This window comes from Lotus japonicus, chromosome 3 (genome assembly GCF_012489685.1).
Source record: "Lotus japonicus ecotype B-129 chromosome 3, LjGifu_v1.2".
In the NCBI taxonomy this organism is placed as follows: Eukaryota; Viridiplantae; Streptophyta; class Magnoliopsida; order Fabales; family Fabaceae; genus Lotus; species Lotus japonicus.
Window position 1 is genome coordinate 84100734 of NC_080043.1, and position 19654 is coordinate 84120387.

At 36.2% G+C, this 19654-nt stretch overlaps 2 protein-coding genes and 1 pseudogene across 2 annotated transcripts; 2 read left to right on the top strand and 1 right to left on the bottom strand.

Moving 5' to 3' along the window:
• The first annotated feature begins 1954 nt into the window (after positions 1-1954).
• LOC130744881 (uncharacterized) lies at positions 1955-7252 on the top strand (annotated as a pseudogene).
• Positions 7253-11353: 4101 nt separating this feature from the next.
• Positions 11354-13438, top strand: LOC130746622 (probable carboxylesterase 9). Its single transcript, XM_057599312.1, has 2 exons — positions 11354-12158; positions 13025-13438. Exons 1-2 carry the CDS (start codon positions 11443-11445, stop codon positions 13266-13268), a joined length of 960 nt encoding a protein of 319 aa, XP_057455295.1. The 5' UTR covers positions 11354-11442; the 3' UTR covers positions 13269-13438.
• A 4553-nt stretch (positions 13439-17991) lies between these two features.
• Positions 17992-19352, bottom strand: LOC130744882 (probable carboxylesterase 8; the record flags this gene model as incomplete). Its single annotated transcript, XM_057597042.1, has 1 exon — positions 17992-19352. A coding segment is annotated over one exon (1107 nt), but the record flags the coding sequence as incomplete, so codon positions are not given.
• Between the last annotated feature and the right edge of the window lie 302 nt (positions 19353-19654).

Below are 19654 nucleotides of genomic sequence, written 5' to 3' on the forward strand. Positions count from 1 at the left end.
ATAAATATAAAATTATTCAAACAGGCCCTATCTAATAATTTAAGTTTTTTGGATAATCGGGAAAGGTCTTAAGCTTCGTCATATGATTTATAAGTTTAGAGAGTGTTACTTTTTTAGTTGACTTAGATGATGCAATCTTACTGGTATAGGCGATGCAATGTATTAATGATCTTGAATTACTTTTAGTTTAGAGGGTTTTCCCGGATTTATTTATTTTTATTAATAAAGTTTTTTAACCGTTTAACATAAGTACCCATAATCTCTTCACTCTCACCTTCTCCCTTTCATCTCCTCCTTCCCCACCTATGACCATCGTGAGGAGCAAAATATGAAAATTGCTCTCTCTCTCTCTCTCTCTCTCTCTCTCTCTCTCTCTCTCTTTCTCTCTCTCTCTCTCTCTCTCTCCAATCACCCCCTCCCCCACCTCAACACAACTAGTGGGTGGTCCCGACCTTCTCTGTCTCTACAACAACTTCTTCTTCTTTGTCGCGAAGGGTGCTTATTTGAATTGACTTTTGACTTTCTTTTCTTTCCTAAATCCTTTGGGATAGTTAGTTTGTAATGGTATCTACTATTAACTGGGGTTGTTAGGTAAGAAACACACGTTGGTTAGTAATTCCTCTTTTGAGGATCTGTATGCTATTCTTAGTAATGCCACTTGACCCATCATGAATATAATGTTCATTTAATATTGCAAAAAAAAACAATAAGTAGACAATCATCTTCCTTCCTGATATAGTGTACTTTCAGCCTCAACACATATAGTAGTGTGAATGATCAGATTCTTTTTCCTTTACTTTATATGCCACATTTTGAGGAACATTTGCTGCATTTGAACATACTTCACTAAATTAATAAAGCTTGCCATATTGTGAAAAGTGTTGACATGATTTTTATTTTTTCTGCAGTGCAAAATATCATTGCAGGAGATTCATCTACTCAACAAAGTTCTTTATCAAACATTCAGACAAAGACAACTTATCAAAAAACAAGAAAAAGAAAAGGTTTGTTTTACGTCGACTTTTCATCATAAGAATAAAGGTAGTTTACTGCATGATTGAAAGATCCTATTATAATTGATTTAAGAGTCTAGATCAATTTTCAATTCTAAATCAAAATATGTGCTTGCTTTCCTTTTTCTACTATTATAATCTGTTTATTTAATATATGTCAAGGATAGAAGCATCTTAACCAGTTTAAAATTCCATAGTAGGAATTTGACAGCTTGCTTCTTTTATTGAGTTTCATTTTAGTAATCACTTCATACTTGAAAGCATGAGTCTTTGTTATCTCTAATCACTTTCAATTGAAACATAATTTTAACATTGCAGATCCATGTAGTGAAGTTTCACCATTGTCAGTATTGAACACTAATATTCAAATTCCTTCACCAGGAGTAAATAATGTTGGTTATTTTCCAGGTCTATAATCTTAACCCTACTTTTCTATAGTCTTAATTGCTTCAGGAATCTTCATACATATTTTTCAATCCTTTTTAGGCCCTATTGGACAAAGAAATAATGTTGTTGCGACCTATAAGGCCCAAGCTGCGTCTTATGCAATATTGAGAAGGAAAGTTATCATGAAGAACAAATCTGAAAAGAATAATCACGCACAAGGTTGTATATTAATATTAGTTTTATCAACTAATCCAATATAAAAGTATGATATTTTTGATAACTTTGCGTTGTCACTGAGTTTGCATGCGTTGATCAAGTTTTTTTAACTCCAGATGCATTTCCGAGCTTTTCCCAAATGCAATATATGTATGCTAGCCCAACTCAAAATACACCGTGGACTGTATTAACCTATTGTTCTCCTTTAGGTAGTTTATGCATTGTATTAAAATGTTTAAATTAAATAGTGAAATTGTTCTCCATAAATTATTCAACTTAATTTCAACAATTTTAATATGCTTGCACATGGAGGTATGCATACAGGGAGTAGTTCAAATATGTCCAATACAGATAACGGTTCATCACATGGAGTTGGTAAAATAAACTTCATTTTTCAACATGGCCTAATATATGACATTTATGTCAATATCACTTTCACCTTCTCAACCATTATTTTTAATTGTTCAGGATCATCTACACCACCTAAACAAAGTTCCATTTCAGATCAAAGTACCATACTTACATCATCAGTTGGAACTAGCACCTCACGTAGACATCAAAGGAAAAGTAGCTTGATAATACCTTCTACTATCATTGAACAAGTTTCAAGAAGGAGTTTTGGTAATGATTCAGAAGACATGGAGCAAGGTGCGACGAGTCCATTACCTGATAACCTCAAAAAATTATTCAACTTAATTTCAGCTATTTTAATATAGTTGCACATGTAGGTATGCATACAGGCAGTATTTCAAATCCGTCCAATTCAGATAATGGTTCATCGCATGGAGTTGGTAAACTAAACTTCATTTTCAAAATGGCCTAATAGATGACATTTATGTCAATATCAGTTTCACATTCTCAAAAAATATTATTTATTGTACAGGATCATCTACACAAGTACATTACCTGATAACATGGAGCAAGGTGAGACAAGTACATTACCTGATAACCAAACTACAGAAAGGCATTCACAATTGTATGCAAAGGCTGAAACGACAGGTAAACTTCTTACATTGTATGGTACTTTAATAATACCCTTTCATTGCAGTCAGCTAATTTTAAGAAAGTTTGTGCTGCAGAGGTGTTTTATTTGGGTGATGCATCTTATGTATGCTCTATATGTCAATCTATTATGTGGTATGAAGAGAGGGCAGTTAAATCTGATCATAGCAAAATTCCAAAATTCAAGATTTGCTGCATGAAAGGAAAAATTACACTTCCATTCCTAAGAAAACCTCCTCAGCTACTATATAATTTGATGAATGAGATAGATGACAGATACAAGAATTTCAAGGAGAATATCAGAGCGTACAACAGTTTATTTTCGTTCACTTCCCTTGGAGGCAAGGTAGAATCAGGTATAAATGATGGAAATGGCCCTCCTCAGTTTATACTAAGTGGTCAAAATTATCATTGGATTGGAAGTCTGATACCTCCTGAAGGAGCTCCTCCTAAGTTTGCTCAACTCTATATATATGACACTCAGAATGAGTCTTCAAATAGAATGAAATATTTCAGGTATTTTATGAATTATTTACAAATTTTTAAACAAAAACTATACCTTGAAGTTATGGTTGCTGATGCTAAATTCTTACTTTCATTTTTTACATCAGTTCAAGTACAAGGAAAAGTCCACTTGATCCTTCCTTAGTGAAGGACTTGACTGCAATGATTGACAAAGACAATGAATTGGCAAAGATGTTTCGAAGAGTTAGAGACTTTGTCGAGAGTGATGGTTCTTCAAATTTCTATCTCAAATTGTATCGTAACAGAACTAAGGATCCAAGAACTTATAATATGCCCACAACTGATGAGGTGGCAGCTTTGATTGTAGGTGATCTAGACTCTGTGAATGAAGGTAGAGATATTATTGTCAAGGGTACCGATGGAGGTTTTCAACGACTTCCTTAAAAACACCCTTCTTACATTCCTCTTCAATATCCTTTATTATTTCCATATGGAGAAGATGGTTTTAAGGAAAATATACCACTACGAGAAGATCACATGCAAGACGATTCCCGAAAGAGATACAAAGTTGCAATCAGGGAATTTATTTCTTACCAGATCCAACAAAGGGACATAGAGCATGGGCATTTAGTGAGCACATGTCGATTATTTCAGCAATTTATTGTAGACTGCTACACTACATGATTGAATCAGATAGAATGTCTTTTTACATAAATAATCAACAGAAGTTACGTTCAGATATTTTTAAAGGCTTGCAAGAAGCTGTAACTAGAGGAGATGTCCAACCCTCCTCTGCTGGAAAACGTATCATTTTACCTCCTTCCTTCACGGGTGGGATGCGATACATGTTCAACAATTGTCAAGATGCCATGGCTATTTGCAAAAGATTTGGGTATCCAGATTTATTTATAACCATGACCTGCAATGCAAACTGGAAAGAAATTCAGGAGTTTGTAACTCCAAGAGGTCTCAGGGCAGATGACCGACCTGAAATTGTGGCTAGAGTTTTCAAAATGAAGTTGAATGATTTGATGTCCAATTTGAAGAAAGGAAAAATATTTGGAGAAGTACAAGCAGGCAAGCATTTTTTTTTCTTCTTTTTCTATGTTTTATTTTTTCATGTAATTTACTAATTGTTATGTTAATTACATACATCTTTCAAAACCTTTAACTGCGGGTACGTACACAATTGAGTTCCAAAAAAGAGGGCTTCCACGTGCCCACATCTTAATATGGTTGCAAGGTGAAAGGAAGCTTAAAGCAGGGGATGACATTGATAAGGTAATATCAGCTGAGTTACCGGATCCTGTGTTATATCCTGCTTTGTCAGCAGCAGTTTCAAATTATATGATGCATGGTCCATGTGGGTTTGCTAATATGAATTCTGCCTGTATGAAAAATGGAAAGTGTGAGAAATTTTTCCCAAAACAATTTCAGAACTCAACTACAATTGATGTGGAAGGCTATCCTAAATACAGGAGAAGAGATACTGGAGTTAGTGTTACAAAGAAAGACATTGTGATGGATAATAGGTATGTTGTACCTTATAATCCAGATCTCCTCATGAGGTATCAGGCCCATATCAACGTGGAGTACTGTAACAAGTCAAACTCCATAAAATATTTGTTTAAATATGTAAACAAAGGTCCAGATAGAGTTTCTGTTGAAATTTCTAATAGAGATAAATATTCAAATAAAGAAAAAGGTGTTGATGAGATAAAGCAGTATTACGACTGCAGGTATTTGTTTCCCTGTGAAGCAGCGTGGAGAATATTTGGATTTTATCTTCATGACAAGTGGCCTCCTGTTAACAGATTATCATTTCACCTTCCCAATGAGCAGTCTGTTACTTTCAAGGATCATGAATGGATTGACACTGTAGTTGAAAGGAACCAGGATATGGACACTGAGTTTACAGCGTGGTTCAAAGCAAATCAGGAATCCGAACTTGGGAAGGACCTAACATATGCAGAGTTTCCCCAAAGGTTTGTTTATGATGAAGACAAAAGAATATGGACTGTCCGAAAGAAAGAATTTTCAATTGGGAGGTTGAATTATATTCCCATGGGTACCGGAGAACTATTTTATATGCGGGTCCTTCTTACAATTCAAAAGGGATGTACAAGTTTTGACAGCATAAAAACTGTTAATGGCATACTATACCAGACCTACAAGGAAGCGTGCTACATCTTGGGATTGTTGAAAGATGATAGAGAATACATAGATGGAATAAAGGAGGCAAGTGATCTTGGGTCTGGACACCAATTAAGACGATTATTTGTCATGTTATTGTTAGTGAAAACCATCAGCAAACCAGATGTAGTGTGGGAAGCTACATGGAAATTGCTAGCAGACGACATTTTATATCAAAGAAGGAGACTTCTTCAAATACCAGGTATGTAACTTAAGGAACTCATTTAAACCATATGAAATTAGTTTTTTATATAAGTAACTACTAATGTACATTTCTTCCAAAATAATTTTATATTCGAATCTTATTTTTTCAGACTTGGAAATTAGTGATGATGACTTAAGAAACATGTGCCTGATAGAGATTGAAAAATTGCTCCAGAGTAACGGGAGATCTCTCAAGGATTTTGATTGTTTACCTTATCCTGAATCTTCCGATCTACATCTATTTGAAAAATAGGTTCATAGTAGATGAACTTAACTACGATAGAGATGAGATGTCTGCCAAGTGCACAAATTTGCTAAATTTAATGACAGATGAACAAAAGTAGGTCTATAATCAGATATTTGAATCTGTTTTGTCTGACTGTGGTGGTTTTTTCTTTTTATATGGATACGGAGGAACAAGGAAAACATTTATTTGGAACGCATTGTCAGCATCTCTACGGTCCCGAGGATTGATTGTTATGAATGTAGCTTCCAGTGGTATTGCTTCGTTATTACTACCAGGGGGGAGAACTGCTCATTCAAGATTGTGTATTCCACTACAGGTGAATGATGTATCTACATGTAATATTAAACAAGGAAGCTTACGGGCAAATTTGCTTTTGCAGACTAAGTTGATTATATGGGATGAAGCGCCCATGTTGAACAAGTTTTGTTTTGAAGCCCTGGACAGAACATTGAGGGATTTGGTGAGAGTACAAGATGAAAGCAACGCAGAAAAACCATTTGGTGGCAAAGTGGTAGTGCTTGGAGGTGACTTTAGGCAGATTCTGCCTGTTATCCCGAAAGGGTCAAGACAAGATATTGTTAAATCTACCATCAATTCATCTCAATTATGGAAGCACTGTAAGGTGTTGAAGTTAACTGCAAATATGAGATTAAGAATTGTTGGATCCCCGGAACTTGTTGCCGATATAAAGGCATTTGCTGATTGGATTCTTCAGATTGGCAATGGTGAATTTGAATCAGATGAGAGTGGAGAAGCTAATGTAGACATACCTACTGATCTGTTAGTTGAGCCAGGTGATAATCCTATTCACGATTTGGTTAATTTTGCATATCCAAATCTCTTGACTAACATGAAGGATTACAATTTTTTTGAAGAAAGATGCATATTATGTCCGACTCTTGAATCAGTTCAGATGATGAATGATTTTATCCTAAACTTAATTCCTGGTGAACCAAAAGAGTACTTCAGTTCAGATACAGCTTGCATGTCTGATGCGGATTCAGAGATACACTATGAGTGGTTTACTTCTGAGTTTTTAAATGATATAAAGTGCTCTGGAATTCCAAATCACAAGTTGAGTTTGAAGAAAGGGGCTCCAATAATGTTATTGAGAAATATAGACCAGTCGGTTGGGTTATGCAATGGAACTCGCATCATAGTTAATGATCTTTTGTCGAATGTTATTGGTGCCACTGTGTTAACAGGAACTAATATTGGTGAAATAATATTCATTGGAAGAATGAGTATGGTGCCTAATGACTCAGGCTACCCATTTAAATTTGAAAGACGACAATTCTCAATTTGTACTTGTTTTGGTATGACGATCAACAAAAGTCAGGGACAATCTTTATCACATGTTGGACTCTTCCTTCCTCGACCTGTTTTTACGCATGGGCAATTATATGTGGCTCTCTCACGGGTGAAATCAAGAAAGGGTCTCAAAATTTTAATTCTAGATGAAGAACAGAAAGTAATGAATTGTACCAAGAATGTGGTGTACAAAGAAGTGTTTGCAAACATTTGACTACTGTGCTAGATACAACAAATTTTCTAGCACTCTATACAGGTAAGATTTAATCTTCTCCTTCTTATGATTGCTGGAAAATTGTTCCACATGGTTCTATCCTACATTGCAATGACAAATTTAATTTACATCACAGGTGAGGCATTAAAAGGAATAGTTTTTAGCTGTTTATGTTGCTGTTTGATCTCAAAGAAATTGGAAAGGCTGGGAGAGTTTGGCAGATGCATATCTGTATTGTTATGAGACTGAATATGCAGTGTTTTTTGAAAGTCTGTGGAAGTGGTAATTTGCTACTGGTTTAGAGGTGCTGACGCGTGGTTCAACACTTGAAAAATATGACATTGACTTGGATTAAATAAAGGCATTTTGCTAGGTGCTATTTTACAGTTTTTGATATTCTATTAGCTTTGCTTTAGTTTTTTTTTTCTTTCATCATTTGTCTATGTTTTTGCTGTGAGTTTTTTTATGTTGTGTCTATTATGACTCTTTCTTTAATTCTCTATTTTGAACCTTTGTTTTAAAGCTTACTTGGGAGAGCTATGTTCCCAAGACTCTTTTATTCTATCTAATGTCATTATCTTTTCTAAACAAAACATTAACTTTTAATTTTAAAGACAAAATGTCTAATTAGTATTAAAAGCTTAAATGTTAATAAGTGTATAATCACATTTCCAGTATTTCAGTCAAACTTGCATTATTGTCTACATTTTATAAAATAAATCTATAATTTTAAAACCATATCAAATAAATACTAATATATATCAAATGTCACCTGTGAATGCACGAGTATAAAACTAGTTCTGGTTAAATCCAAATCTGCTAACGTTGCTCAAAACACACACATAATGGTGTGATGATGAGATTATGTTGGTCTTGTTATAAATAATAAATATAAAATTATTCAAACAGGCCCTATCTAATAATTTAAGTTTTTTGGATAATCGGGAAAGGTCTTAAGCTTCGTCATATGATTTATAAGTTTAGAGAGTGTTACTTTTTTAGTTGACTTAGATGATGCAATCTTACTGGTATAGGCGATGCAATGTATTAATGATCTTGAATTACTTTTAGTTTAGAGGGTTTTCCCGGATTTATTAATTTTTATTAATAAAGTTTTTTAACCGTTTAACATAAGTACTCATAATCTCTTCACTCTCACCTTCCCCCTTTCATCTCCTCCTTCCCCACCTATGACCATCGTGAGGAGCAAAATATGAAAATTGCTCTCTCTCTCTCTCTCTCTCTCTCTTTCTCTCTCTCTCCTCAACACAACTAGTGGGTGGTCCCGACCTTCTTTGTCTCTACAACAACTTCTTCTTCTTTGTCGCGAATTCTTTAGATTTGATGAGTATGAAGATCCCTCTGACAACACCTTTCCTCAAAGCAAAGAGGCTGAGAATGAAGAACTGGATCGAGGGCAGTTGGGCTCCCTGGACGCAGGAGAAGAGCTTCCTCGGTCTTGTGAAGCCATCAAAGCGAAAGATCTCACAAAGGCGGCTCTTGTAACACCCCACTTTTCGTTATTATGTTATTTATTATTTTAGTTTAATTATTATTATGTTATATGGTAATTTGATAATTTATGTGATTTAATTAGATGATTATGTGATTATGTGATTTAATTAGATGATAAGGTCATTATGATAAGGTCATTAAGTGATTTTATTAGATAATTAAGTTATTATGTGATATAGATAAATAAAGGTTTTAGGTTTTATAGTGAGTAGTTGGGAGTGGGGCCATTGTAAGACTATTTAAGGGTTATGAGTGAATTAAAAAGAGAGAAATCAGAATTTGAGAATTGGAGAAGTTAGCAGACAAAGAGAACACGTGAAAAGTAAGGAGAGGAGAAAAGAGAAGAAAACCTAGACTTTGATCTTCAAGAGGTAAGGGTTTGAATTTACTTTGTATAATTGTAGAATAACAGAGGTTGAGTTTAACATGAAGGAACCCCCAACTTCTTTGAAAATTCATAACTGAGAGACTATGTTGAGTGTTAATATGTGGTGAGCAAAATTGATTTTGAACAAATTTGAGGTTCTGGGGAGAATTGGGTTCTGTTCTGGCCGCAGATACCCTAGCAGTCTGTGTTGTAGAGAGCATAACTCTCTCTAAAGAATTTCGAATTGAGTGAAACCAATTTTGTATGAAAGATAACTCATAGGGTTATGTTAAGTAAAATTTTCATAATTTTTGGGTTGCTGGTTGAGTACCATAATTATCTACAAGTTCACTCTGTTTCTGCCCGCAGACACCCTAGCAGCCTGTGCTATAGAGAGCATAACTCTCTTTACAGAATCCCGAATTGAGTGAAACCAATTTCGTATGAAAGCTAACTCATAGGGTTATATTGGGTAATATGTTCGTAATTTTTGGGTTGCTGGTTCAATACCAGAATTGACACCCTAACAGCCTGTGCTGTAGAGAGTATAACTCTCTCTACAAAATTCCAAATTGCGTGAAACCAATTTTATATGAAAGCTAACGTATAAGGATATGTTTGGTAAAATTTTCATAATTTTTAGACTGCTCATTTAGTACCAGAATTATATGCAAGTTTGATATGTTTCTGCTTATTTATGGGATTGATTCTGAAACTGATTCTGGTAATTGATGTGAGACATTTGATGATTTTGTGTTGCTAGTATGTTGGTGGAATAGTGAATGATTTAATAATTATATTGAAGTGTTATTTTGTGCAATTTTGGTGTGATTCCCGTTATGGAATTTGGTGAGAAAATATGTTATATATTTGGGGCTGGAGTGGCTCAATTTGCATGTTTTAATTTATGAGTTTTTTGCACGAAATACACTTCATTTAGTCAAGAGGCAACGTGTCGGTTTTCATCAGAAAACTGAGGTTTGTCCCAGAACTGGAGTGGTTCTGGAAGTCTGGAGGGGACTTCATTGGTGGTTAACTGTCTGGAGTGGACGCGGTGATACCGCTAAGGTTAACAATTGGTACCACATGCATACATTAGAGTCTTACACACTAAGTTTCACGTTTTCAGTGGTTTTATGTGTTTGGTGAATTGTTGGTGAATTGTTTTGCTGTTGTGGTAAAGTCGAATAATTATTCTTCTTAAAACTTATAATTTTCCGAAACAACAATAAGAATTATGAAACTGTCTTGAGAGCAAATATTATAATCACTCAGATTTTAAAGAAAAGGTGAAGAGTTTATAAAGCGAAATCTGAATTGTTTACTTGCTCTTTGTTATGTTATATTTTATACAATGTAAGTTCTTACCCTTCTGTTGGAATGATGTTCTATGCGACATCGCTCAGGTACTGGAGGTAGAGATGTGGCTCATGAGGAGTAGCTTCGGAGAGTCTTTGTTTATGTTATTATTATTATTATTATTATTATTATTATTATTATAATAATAATAAAATAAGTGTCTTGCTCTGTAATGTAACACTGGGTAGATACTTTACGTTACTTTTACATTTCGGTTGAGATGATTTTATAACCTCTCCTTATGGAAGTTGTTGAATAATTTTCTAAATTATGGCGATGTCGTACTGTTGATGGCTGAGGTGCTTATGAAATTCAGTTCTGAGTATGATGAATTTTATTGGAATATTATGGAAGATAAACCTATTTAAATAAGTGATTTTATGCATCTTAGGACTATCTGGCTGGTTTAGAAATTTTATTGGCAGAAGTAATTCATTCTTTGAAAACCATATGAACTTATAAATTTTCAAACACAGCTAGTGTTAATTTTAATGAGTTTTCGTGAATAAGTTTTTTTTTTGTCAATCATTGTTACTTCATTCATAGAAAATGGGCTAATACAAGTCCACTTAAGTTTTATTTGAAAGTCCACTTAAGTTAAAAGTAGAAAAACTGGAAAATCCATTATTTAGTCTTTTGGGCTTGGACCTCTCACATCAAAATTCAGTTTTTCAAATAAAAACATCAGAATTTTTAAGTGGATTTAACACCATTCCTGATTCGTAGGAAGAGGTAAACCTTTCATAGTATCCCAGCACGTCATTTCGGTGCAAAACCGCTACACATGTCAGGCTGAGCTACTCTTACCTATTAACCTTCCACTAAGCAAGAAAAACTCACTCCACGTCCACCAAATTCTCAATTTGCATGCTTCTGCACACATCCATCATCAATACCAAAACCACACACACACTTGTCTACCAACAAAAGAAACAAAGAAAGAAAGAAAATGTCCAAATTCAATGCACTCGAGTACCTGGGTCTCTCTTTCAACCCCGACGGATCCCTCAACCGTGGCTACGTCACTCCCAAAACCGAACCCAACCCGGAGCCATCGTCCGGCAACCCAACCGTCTCCAAAGACATAACCATCAACCCAGAGACCGAAACATGGGTGCGCCTTTTCCGGCCAACCAAGCTTCCTTCCAACGACAACAACGTCGCCCGGTTGCCTATCTTCATCTACTTCCACAACGGCGGCTGGCTCTTCCATAGCCCCGCCGACATCGGCGTCCACAAAGCGTGCGAGCAGCTCGCCACCGATATCCCCTCCATCGTCGTATCCGTCGCGTACCGTCCTGCGCCGGAGAACAGGCTCCCGGCGCAGTACTATGACGCGAGGGATGCGGTGGTGTGGGTGAGGGAGCAGATGGCAAATGAGGCTGAGGGGGAGCAGTGGCTGAGGGAGTACGGTGACCCTTCCAGGTGCTACTTGTATGGACACGACTGCGGCGGGAACATTGTGTTTAACGCGGCGGTGATGGTGGCTGAGGTGGACTTGGAGCCTTTGAGGATCGCTGGGGTGATCATGAACCAGCCCATGTTTTCAGGGGAGAGGAGGACGGGATCGGAGTTGAGGTTTGCTACGGATCAAGTGTTGCCTTTGCCTGTTTTGGACATGATGTGGAGCCTCGCTTTGCCTAAGGAAACCGATCGTGACCATAGGTATGTATGGCACAAACAGATTCAAACAAAATAGTCACATAATGCATAAACATGACCATGTTAGGAATTTCACACATTTTTTACTTGATTTTTTATAGTGTGATGATATGTGTACATATATATTTCATCAAAAGAACATATATATGAGTGAGTTAGTGGATGTTTTTAGCCCGCTAACATATATGTTTTTTGGATGTCCCAAAAATCAGCATGTAGACTTAACATTTTCATTATTATAAATGAGTTGTTTAAATCACTCAACGTTTTATCATGGGTATAATTATTATAGTTAAGGTGCAATAATATTTTAACGTGTGTTAAGAATAATATTTTGAACATCAATGATTCTACCATTTATCTTAAGTGATTTAGACAACTTCATTATAAATTTTCTATTTATCAATCTAAGATGAAATTATGATGTAGCCTGCACAATCCATGACATAGTGTGTGGTTGGAGGGGAAGGGAGATGTTATTTTAAACTAACAATGTTCGGTTCAATTTGTATGAGAATTTGGATCCCTCCGGGAGTTAAGAATGATTGAGATAAAAAACAAATTAAGTACTAAAAGACTTAAATGCATGATTTGCACTCGCTCGACCATTCATTGGTCGAAGAGGTTTCAAATCCTTTGTTTGAGGAGAAGAGAATGGAGGGGACAAAACTTCTCATAATTCAAATTTGTCCCCCTTTCTATTGTAAATTTGTTTTAAAATATCTCCGGTACCCTCATGAAACAAATAATAAAGGGTTATTATTTCCATTCACTAATCATCTCCTCTAAACCAAAGATGATAATAATTTTCATATGTCCTAAAACTTTACTTGATTATGCTTGTGCTGACACAAAGATTACTATTGTAGGTATAGCAATCCCGTGGTGGGTGGGCCACACTTGGACATGGTGAAGAAGTTAGGGAAGTGCCTTGTGATTGGGTATGGTGGGGACATTATGGTTGACCGGCAGCAGGAGCTTGTGACCATGTTGGCCAAGCGTGGAGTCCAGGTGGAAGCGCGGTTTGATCCGGTGGGGTTCCATAACATTGACATGGTGGACCGTGCCAGGGCTAACGCAGTTATAAATATTATCCGGGAGTTTATTTCTTGAGTTTTTAATTGGTTTTAGTTTAATTGGATTAATTAATTCCAAATACATATACACTTTTTTTTTCCCAATTTTGATTACGAATGTATAATTATAACCGATATTGGTAGCATATATACATGATTATTTACGTCCTATGTTCTACAATGTTTCCTCCTAACTTGGAAGTTAATTAATTGGATGCATGGAATGTGATCAAAATCAACCATGTTGTGGAATTTGGCCATATGCTTCAAAATGTTTTTCATTTTCATTATTTAGATACACTGTTGATTTTCATTATGGGCTTGAAAGACAATTGCTCGAGTTAGAGCGGTCTTGGGATATTTATGTGAATCATAACTCAAGGAAAAAAATCACGCGTGTGGCGAATACGTTAGCCTAACAAATTATTAATTTAGAATGAATCACAATAACATGTTTGGAGGGAGTCTCCTTCCAACCTAATTATTTGTGTCAATTGTATATATCATGACGTAGTAAAGATAACTTAATTGCATCTCAATATTTTAAAAAAGTTGTAGGTTTTTGTTTTATCAAAAAAAAGTAAGTCTAAGTTAAATATTTTAAACAGGCGTATTAGGATATGGAGATGTGGACTCAATGAGGCTATATATAAGTAAGTAAGTAACTTGCCGAAAAAATTTAATTGTTTCGCATGTGGTGACTGCAACATGATCAGACTTTTACCCTAATCTATAATAAGAATTATGTTCACCTTTTTTTCATTAAAATGCTCTCATTTTCAAAGTGATATATGCAAATGCTAATAGCTTTCTTTCATAGAAAAATCAATACTGATTCGAAGATGAATAGGCTTCAAATGTCGTAGACTCATTGATCGTATTGCTTGCAAATTTTTTTCCTCCCAATCACGGACGGCATTACAAATACTCTGTACCAAGAACATGTACACTGTAATATGTATCTATTTGACTGCTGTAAGGAGTAAGTTTTAAAAGAAAATGAAACTTCTAATTTACTCCTATTGGACTTGATTAAATTTTTCTCTTGGTCAAGCTAGCTTTGTTTCTTTTGTTGAAGATAGTGCATGTTCCACTTTACTAATTGTGTGAACATTAATGGTGCTTACTCCGGTGCCCAAAAATTCAGGTGAGTGTATGGTACATGAGTGATGTGGACCAATAATAATAGTACACTTAATATGACATGAATAAGTTAGTAGAGAGTGGATATCATTTACATTTTTTATGCCATGACCCCAATACTTTTTACTTTACTAAATATAACCCCCCACTTTTTTAATAACTAACCAGTAAATATATCCCCACTTCTTAATATCTTCTTTTATAAAAATTTGATGAACACTGTGCTGCCTTTACTCATACGAAGCTTGTTCATTCTGCTTCAACGTGACAAAGACCCGCAGGAGACCATCGTCGTGATCTTTCGTCGTTGTTCTCCAAAAGCTCGGCTGTGAAAAGTTGTGAAATAGAAGGCAAAATCTGCACTTCAATACTAACATAATACACTTGAGATCTCTATCAATGTTTGCATCAATTTATTGTGAATTTTTTAACCACCAAACAATAATTTGTTCGTACCAATATCAAATTTATAAAACAATTAATGCTTGCCACAATATCACAACAACTCAGAAATCAAATCAGAGCCATATTCATTAAGGTTACGAGCCTTGCATCAAGCTGGTGAATAAGATGGAATAGAAGAAACATACATGTCGCTGTAATCTCCAAACGAACCACAAACGATTGAGAACAAATTTAAGAAGTGGAGCAAAAACCCGTCAAACCCTTCTCTGGATCCCTATTCAACGAGAGCGAATCAATAGCACAAAATCCTCAAACCTGTTGCGCCAAACCCTAATCAATGAACCATAATGGATTACAACAAATTGACGAACTGGAATGGATTGGAAGCAATAGACGTACTGAAACGAAATCGGCGAAATCCCCTTTGCGTCGAACGAAATCCCTTATGCTTCTCTGGATCCCTGTCGACGCACGAAATTGAAAACACCGCAAACGTGGATCTTCGAAAATCAATGAACTGAAGACAAGATCGAATTAGAGTTCTACGCCCCAAACCAATGAAGATCTGAAGAGTTAAGCACGTCGATAATCTCTGATTTCTTTTCACTTGATATGAGGACCAAATTCAAAACAAATGTAACCTATGGGGTTGGTTCATAATTAAAATAATCATAATGGGTTAATATAGAGTTTCAAGAAATTAGAAATAATAGTTATATCTATTTCCACATGTTATTATTTCTATGGTACAAGTCACTCCTGTACCAGACCCAAAAAAAATTTCCTGTACCACAGTAATTGCCAACATTAATATGGTGAAATGTAGTTGCAATTACTACTTTTAAATTTTCATTAAATAGAAAGAAGAAAAAAAAGAAGAAGAGCATATATCTATCATTTTCACATTAATATCAATCTATCATAATCTCCAGCTATAATATTTGAGTTACTAACTACACTGCAAACCTACTACCATTATTACCCTCCTCGCGCGCCGACGCTTTATTACTTCCGAACCCAGTGACGGATCCAGAAAACTTCATATATATGTGGGGGCAAAATATATATAACAATGATGAAGATTAAAATATTAAATTATATGGTGTTTTTAAGTGGTTACGTGATTATTAAATAACTTCTGGTATTCACAATTATATGTAATGATTATGCTTTCTTCTTCAGTTAAAATTAGCATAATAATATTCCTAAAAAAATATAAATGCATTCATAACAAAAGAAATTTCAAAGGAATATATGGTCTTCATAGTGTCTTAGATAAAAAAGAGTGAGTGACGAAGAAAAGCCTTAAGAAGTAAAAGTTAAAAAAAAATAGAAGAAAAGCCTTAAGAAGTGAGTGACGAAGAAAAACTACTACTCCTGAATGAAGAAGTAAGAACAAAATAATTCAAAGAAGAGGAGGTGAGGTTTTGGGGGCTATGCAGTTCATACGGTTGAAAGAAAAAGTAAAGGAAAGAAGTGTGGGATATACCCAGTGGATATTTGGAGAAAAAAAAATCAGAATAATTGATAAATTTTAACAAAGGCACAAGGCCATGGGGGCACTTAACAAATCTGTGGGGGCATTTAATCTCACTTAATATTATAATAGTGTAGTATATCATTGTAAAACATTGAAAATTTGAAATTCACGTGGGGGCACTTGACCCCTTAGCTCCTAAGCTGCATCCGTCCCTGTCCGAACCCCATTCGTGAAACCAGCCCTTTGTTTGAGCCTATCCTGTCTTTTCATTCGTGTAAACTCTATGCCCTCTTCCACTGAGACAAAGTGATTCTAACGCACACTGAGCAATTTATCCACGTCGAAAGCTCAGTCTATTTTTATTTTTAGAGAGATTCTATTATGAACATTTTCTCATTTCCTTGTAGTAAGAGCATCTTCCTTATTTTTGGTTTCTTATACAATATTCATGTGGGCTTGAAGTGCCACATATAATATAAGTCACGAACTGATACATATTTTGCTCAAACCAGAGTTTCTTATTTTACTTTTAGTTGGATCTCACAATATTACATAATTTTTATACTAGTTTATGAATGTTAGAATTGTTAAATGTACGAGAAAAAACAATATTCTAATCTAAGATTTAAAAAGCAAAATTCCTTATACAATCAACAATTTATCATTTTCAGAAACTTACTCACCAATTCGACCTTATCATAGGCACAGTGTTATCAGACTCGGACCGGACCGGCCGGTTGAACCGGTCCGACCGTGAACCGGTAGCATGGCCGGTTCGAGTCACTGTTCAGATCGGGCATGCAATTGAACCGTTACGAACCGGAGTGAACCGGCCGGTTTTACGAGAAACCGGTGACTCGGCCGGATTTGAATGAACCGGTGAGTCATTTAATGAGGAAAAGAAGAGGATTTTTTTGAAAGTTGAAAAGAAGAAGATGAAAAGCTTGATTCTTTATCCCCATTCACATCAGATGAGAAGAAAAAATGAAGAAATTGGATTTTTTTCTCCTCATTCACATCGTTTCTCAGTTCAAACTTTGTAGGAATTATTCTCTCTCTGTACTGTATGTAATGAAGAAGAAGGAAAAAGTGAGATCTGAATCTGGAACAACAGATCAAGGAAAGAGTTGTAGAGAAACATATTTTTAGATCTATTTTTCTGAGATTGTGAAGAGAGAGAGGGAGATGCACGTTTGCCAAAATGTGGCAGTAATATGTGGAGATTATGCTTTACAGCTATAATGGCCGGTTCAAGTTCAAGTTTTCATTGAATATAATATCACTAACAAACAAAGGACCAGTTATGTCAACAACACATACTAATCGGGCCAAAGTATACAAAATGAGACTTGGGCCTGTTACCATCTTCATGCTATTAGGATTGTTTAAAAAAGAAATCTTGGACCAGCAACATATACGTAGAAACCAATAATATATAATACAAATATATAATAAAAAATCATAATACTTTATTCATAAATTATAAAAAATATATTTTATATACTAATAAATTCGATTGTTATTTGGATAAAATATTCAATTTTATAGAGTATGAATTTATTCAATAATATTATCTTATTATATTATACATTTTGAATATTTTGTAATGTACACCGAGTCAAACGGTTCAATCAGTGACCCAGTGGTTGAACCATTGACTCATTGACCCAGTGCCTCGATCGAGTCGATCACCGGTTCGAGTCTGATAACACTGCATAGGCATCCACAAATAAGGATCGAGTCTTAGAATCTCTATCTGGTTTTGGAGATATGTAACTTCACTGAAAAAAGAACAATGATTTACAAACAAATTCAAATGGCAACCTATAACAAGCAAATCTGATAAATATACATCCACATATCAGTAAATTAACAACAATTACACATGCTAAGAAAATATATGAATTTTACTATCTCCTATATTCTAAACCATGAATAATTACTTTTATTTAGTGGGAAAAGAAGAAAAAAAAAAAAACAGGGTAATTATTCAGTGGAGAGTATAAAATTCTTGACATTATCAATTAAAACCTGTGCCTTTGCATTGTCAAAGAGCTCCACAGCATGATACCCACCCTCATCAAAACAAGACTCCACGTGCACCCCACGCGCCTCCAAAATCTTCACAAACTCCTTCTGCTTGTCCACCAAAGGATCCCCACCATACCCGCTGACGTAGCACCTCGGCAGCCGTCCGATCTTCTCCCCAAATTCCGCATCCGCAACCGTCGGATTACAGTACACGTGGTCACGATCCGCGTCCTCCGGCAACGCCATGGCCCACATAAGATCGTTCGCCGGTAACGGCAAGATGTGGTCGTTAACAAGGCGGAGCTCCGATTCCGATCTCTGGGCCCCACTGAAGAATGGAATATTCATTATCAGCCCTGCGATGTTAACAGGAGCGAGATCGAGGTCGAGTGCACGTAGACCCGCGAAGTAGGCGATGTTTCCTCCTGAGCTGCTTCCCATGAGAAAGCATTTGGTGAAGTCCGCGTGATCCCGGAGCCACGGGTCGGATTGTTCCGGGTCGAGGGCTTGGGTTTGGACCCAGTTGATGGTGTCGACGGCGTCGTCGTAGGCGGCGGGGAGGCGGTTCTCCGGGGAGAGGCGGTAGTCGACGGAGGCGACGATGGCGGGGACGGTGGCGGAGATGGAGGAGCAGGATTGGTGGAAGATGAGGGTGGAATGGTGGTAGAGGATGAAGCCGCCGCCGTGGAAGTAGATGATGAGGGGGAGTTTGGGGTCGGTGGGGTTTGGTGGAGGGTTGGGGAGGAAGAGGCGGAGGGAGGTTCCGGTGGTTGAGTTGACAGGGATGTCTTTGGAGAGGGTGGGGATTTTGGGGATGGCGGTGGGGGATGGGGGGACGGAAGGGACGATGTGGTGTACGTGGCGGGTGAGGGAACCGTCTTTGTTGAGTTCGATGTGGAGGAAATCGTAGGGGTCCAATGCGGGTTCCGCCATTGTTGAAGAAGATCGAGGTATGTTTGAGTTTGAGAGATTCAGGAATGAGGGAGAAGGGGTTGTTGTGCTTGTGATATGGGTAGCGTTTCTTTCATGGTTGTGACTTGCGATCACGCTTTGCCATGCATTTTATGGAGGCAATGATTTGTGGTCAATATTTCAAAGTGGTCAACAATTTATTAGGACAAAATTTTGTTAGGATTAATCAAAATTTACTTTAACTTGTCAATTTAATTTAATTAGTGAGTGATTCAAATCATCACTCGCTGAAAGTCTGAGTTCGGTGAGGACCTGCTACAACCGATTTACAAAAAAGATGAGTTTTTTTAATAATTTTGCCAGCGAGGGACCTAAATCAGACTGCGACACAAAGACAATGATCAATTTGATGATTAACTATAAAATATAAGAGTAATAAACATATGTATTAA

Bases quoted from the DNA above. Each gene is read 5' to 3' on its own strand.
- LOC130746622 (XM_057599312.1), top strand. From the start codon at position 11,443: ATGTCCAAATTCAATGCACTCGAGTACCTGGGTCTCTCTTTCAACCCC. The intron at 12,159-13,024 runs GTATGTATGGCA...TTACTATTGTAG, and splicing joins GAAACCGATCGTGACCATAG to GTATAGCAATCCCGTGGTGG.